At 37.5% G+C, this 4,601-nt stretch overlaps 1 protein-coding gene across 1 annotated transcript; it reads left to right on the top strand.

The window, feature by feature from the left end:
* The first annotated feature begins 2,930 nt into the window (after nt 1–2,930).
* Nucleotides 2,931–4,399, top strand: LOC142235143 (carboxypeptidase B1). The gene is made up of 3 exons (XM_075306400.1): nt 2,931–3,053; nt 3,111–3,995; nt 4,061–4,399. The coding sequence occupies exons 1-3, from the start codon at nt 2,983–2,985 to the stop codon at nt 4,356–4,358; spliced, it is 1,254 nt and encodes a 417-aa protein (XP_075162515.1). The 5' UTR covers nt 2,931–2,982; the 3' UTR covers nt 4,359–4,399.
* Nucleotides 4,400–4,601: the final 202 nt, after the last annotated feature.

Below are 4,601 nucleotides of genomic sequence, written 5' to 3'. Positions count from 1 at the left end.
AATTTCAACTAAATCTGAGTTAAAAATTGGCCTCTACGGTCATATGAGTGTAAATCGGGCGAAAGCTATATATGGGAGTTATATATAAATCTGAACCGATTTCAACCAAATTTGGCACGCATAGCTACAATGCTAATTCTACTCCCTGTGCAAAATTTCAACTAAATCGGAGCAAAAAATTGGCCTCTGTGGTCATATGAGTGTAAATCGGGCGAAAGCTATATATGGGAGTTATATCTAAATCTGAACCGATTTCAACCAAATTTGGCACTCATAGCTACAATGCTAATTATACTCCCTGTGCAAAATTGCAACTAAATCGGAGCACAAAATTGGCCTCTGTGGGCAAATTAGTGTAAATCGGGTGAAAGCTATATATGGGAGCTATATCTAAATCTGAACCGATTTGGCTGATATTTTGCAAGTTTTTCGAGACCCATAAAATATTCGGATGTACGGAATTTGAGGAAGATCGGTTGATATACACGCCAATTATGACCAGATCGGTGAAAAATATATATGGCAGCTATATCTAAATCTGAACCGATTTTTTCCAAAATCAATAGGGATCGTCTTTGAGCCGAAACAGGACCCTATACCAAATTTTAGGACAATCGGACTAAAACTGCGAGCTGTACTTTGCACACAAAAATACATCAACAGACAGACAGACAGACGGACAGACAGACAGACAGACAGACGGACATCGCTAAATCGACTCAGAATTTAATTCTAAGACGATCGGTATACTAAATGATGGGTCTCCGACTTTTCCTTCTTGGCGTTACATACAAATGCACAAACTTATTATACCCTGTACCACAGTAGTGGTGAAGGGTATAAAAATTAATTCAACAAATATTTTTCTTGAAATAAAAATTAATCACAAAAATTAATAGTATCACTTAATTTTTATTTGATGCTAACATTTCTGTAATTGAAGACATTTCAATTAAATAATTAATTAGATCAATTAATTTCGTGATTAAATTTGATGTTTTTTTTTGGTGTGAATTGTAACGATCCACCGCATAGGGCTCCACTTTCGAAGAGGACGGCTACCTTCTTTTTGCCGACGATGCTCAGTCCTGGGGGGGTTCTCCCTAACGAAAGGGGATTTGGATACGCTGCCATAAAAGTAAATAAGAAAGGTAGCTCTTGGAAATATAGGGAATGGAGAACCGAAATAACCGAATGCACATCAAATTTAGGACGATGATGATGAGAACCGCAGCATAAGATGTCAGTCTGCTGCCATTAATACTAAACCCACCCGACCAATTCCGACGACTTTCCGCGTCGGCCCTAACATCCTCTACCTACCAACCCTTACCTTTCGTGGTGAAAGAAATATACGTTTTAGAACATCTTAATATCTATTTAAAAATATATATATATATATCATTCTAATAGACGTATGGTAGAATCGTGAATAACAGTTAGAGATGCTGATCCAATTGTTTTTCAAAAAAAAAAATAAAAAAACTCAATTATAAAGCTTGACCATATGGTTAATAAAAGAATTAGTAACAATATCAACGATAGGAAAATAATTAAAGGACAATAAAAAAAAATTATGTATGTACGGTTGAGCTGATGCAATTTGAAATACAAAATATTCTTTCAATAAGGAAATTAAGATTGAACTTACCATTCATATCCAGCGCTGTACACAGGCCTGCGACTTCGGGATAATTTCATATATGAAAGTTTAATAATCTATTTTATAGTCTGTACCTCAATTTTGCATAGCTCGATTACGTAGGATAATATAATAATTGAGAAGAGTTAAATGGGCCATGTTAACTAAAACTTAAATTAATCCAGCTTGATGACTGGGCAACATCCTAAAGAATAGTATATGCAAATAAACAATATTAGTAGAAGATTCCCATCAAAAATTTGATCAGTGCCTCCACATGGTATCCTTAATGATTATAGTGAAATGGTCTAATCCGAGTTAGTAGGTATAATCCGAGTTAATAGGGTAAAATCCAAATTAATTGATTCGAGTTAATTAGGCTAATTTGAGTCAATTGGCTTAATCCGAGTTAGGACGTATAATCCGAGTTAATAGGTCAAATCCAAATTAATTGATTCGAGTTAATTGGCTAATTTGAGTTAATTGGCTTAATCCGAGTTAGGACGTATAATCCGAGTTAATAGGTCAAATCCAAATTAATTGATTCGAGTTAATTTGGCTAATCTGAGGTAATTGGCTTAATACGAGTAGGGTGGCCTCAACCCAAAATGTTGTCAATTTCTTGGAGCTTTGTTTCGCGATGCCAAAATTGGTAATCCCCGGAGTAACTCCGGGTAGAGGATTTTTACCACCGAATTTCCCAACCGAATTGGATTCCTAAACAGCCAAATAGGTAGAATAACTATGATGTTTGCAATTCATTGTCCAGCGAACTTACCAGGAAATTTTTATGAGTACTCGTATACGAGAAAAATAAAAAATAATATTTTTTGCAATAAAAATAAAACGAATTTTAGCATTAATTTAACTAAGGTCATTTTTTCGTGTATAAATTTACGAATTTAAAAAATTATTTTGCTTACGTACTATTTGTTTATATTTTCAAATGCAAAAGGTCATAAATTTCTCTAAAATTTGGGTGTCCCACAATACGTTTGTGATAACTCCAAATAGCCAAAGGTGGGCGCACAATCAGACGATGACAGACGACAAATGTCCATACGAAATTGATAAACAATAAAATGGGCTCTTGCTCACAATCGAGAAAGAAACAAAAAAGAAAGTGAAGCTAACATTGATTTGTGATTCCAGAATATCTTGTGTTTGGCATAAACGAGTAAATCGCTTATGATTTTTTTTTTAATAGATAAGGAACTTAAATTGAAAAATGTTGGAAAAGTGGCCCAATGGGGTATATAAAGCGTGTGGTTGAAGCGAATGGAAACAATACAGCTGGAGTCACAGTCCGGGTGAAGCGAAGTAAAAAAGACAACGGGAAAATGTATTTCAAAATCGCTTTAAGCGTGCTATTCTGTAGCATTGCTTGGGCCTCGGGGGAAACCTATGAAGGGTAAGTTTGAGGATTTCCGCCTAAAAGAATATTGACTTAAAAATGGTGTGATTGCAGCTACAAAATCTACGACATCAATACCAATAATGCCTTCGAAAAGGAAATCTTGTTGCGTCTTTCGGCCAATGATAATTATGATTTCTTTGATTTGCCCAAGATTTTGGGCAAACCAGCTCGTGTCATGATCCAACCTGAAGACCAAATGGATTTTGAGACCACTTTGAATAGATTTGGCCTCAACTATCAAGTCATTAATGAAAATGTTGGACAAACCATTGCTGAGGAGACTGAAATGAATAACTACATTCGCTCAGCTGTCGATGTTAATGGACGCATTAGCTTTGCCAGCTTCCAACGATTCAATGACATCAATAACTATCTCGATCAATTAGCCTCTGCCTACCCCAGCCGTGTTACCGTCAAAACTATTGGCCAATCCTACGAAAAGCGTAACCTGAAAGCCATTACCATTACCAATGGTGATGGTAAGGCCAACAAGAAAGTCATTCTTATGGATGCCGGTATTCATGCCCGCGAGTGGATTGCTCCCGCTGGTGCTTTGTATGTTATCCATCAATTGGTTGAGAACTACTCGGCAAACTCACATTTGTTGAAGGATTACGATTGGGTGATTTTGCCCGTTGTCAATCCCGATGGCTATGAATACACCCACACCGCTTCTCGCATGTGGCGTAAGACCCGTAAGCCCGTTACCAGCTCTTGCTATGGTACCGATGCCAATCGTAACTTCGATTTCCACTGGGGAGAAGTTGGTGCCTCCACCAGCTCTTGTGCCGATACCTTCAGGGGACAAACTGCTTTCTCTGAACCTGAGACCCAAGTTCTTCGCGATTTGATGCATTCCTTGACAGGTCGTGCAAAGATGTACTTGACCTTGCACTCTTATGGCAATTACTTGTTGTATCCTTGGGGCTGGACTTCGTAAGTGTGCACTGATCCATGATTTCCCATACATAAAAGTAAACGTTGGTGTATTTTTTATTTAGTGCTCTTCCTGATACTGTTAAGGATTTGGATGAAGTTGCCCAGGCTGGTGCTTCTGCCATTAGATCTGCTACTGGTACACGTTACACTGTTGGCACCTCCACCAATGTCTTGTATGCCGCTGCTGGTGGCAGTGATGACTATGCTTTCGCCAAGGCCAATATCCCCATTTCCATTACCATGGAATTGCCTGCTGGTGGTTCTGGTTTCGATCCTAAACCTGCTCAAATTGAATCCTTCGTCTCTGAAACTTGGATTGGTATTAAGGCCATGGCTGAGAAAGTTATTGCCAAATATTAAATTTAGTTAAACGAATAAAAACACACAGAGATTAAAGACTACGATTGGTGTATGTTTCTTGTAGTCCATAGCCACTTCTATTGAAGAGGGTATTATAAGGTAGGGCATTTGAGCCCAACACCTCGAATCTAGCATAATGCTACTTTTTCATGTGGAACAGGGAAATATTTTTGTTGCAAACATATTTTCTTCTCATCACAAACATATACATGCTTACCGAAATCAGATAAATTAAAAGTGACA

The sequence above is a fragment of the Haematobia irritans genome, chromosome 4 (genome assembly GCF_050003625.1).
Source record: "Haematobia irritans isolate KBUSLIRL chromosome 4, ASM5000362v1, whole genome shotgun sequence".
Classification (NCBI taxonomy): domain Eukaryota; kingdom Metazoa; phylum Arthropoda; class Insecta; order Diptera; family Muscidae; genus Haematobia; species Haematobia irritans.
This window is presented reverse-complemented; position numbering and strand designations above follow the sequence as displayed.

Bases quoted from the DNA above. Each gene is read 5' to 3' on its own strand.
- LOC142235143 (XM_075306400.1), top strand. From the start codon at position 2,983: ATGTATTTCAAAATCGCTTTAAGCGTGCTATTCTGTAGCATTGCTTGG. The intron at 3,054-3,110 runs GTAAGTTTGAGG...GTGTGATTGCAG, and splicing joins TCGGGGGAAACCTATGAAGG to CTACAAAATCTACGACATCA. The intron at 3,996-4,060 runs GTAAGTGTGCAC...TTTTTTATTTAG, and splicing joins TATCCTTGGGGCTGGACTTC to TGCTCTTCCTGATACTGTTA.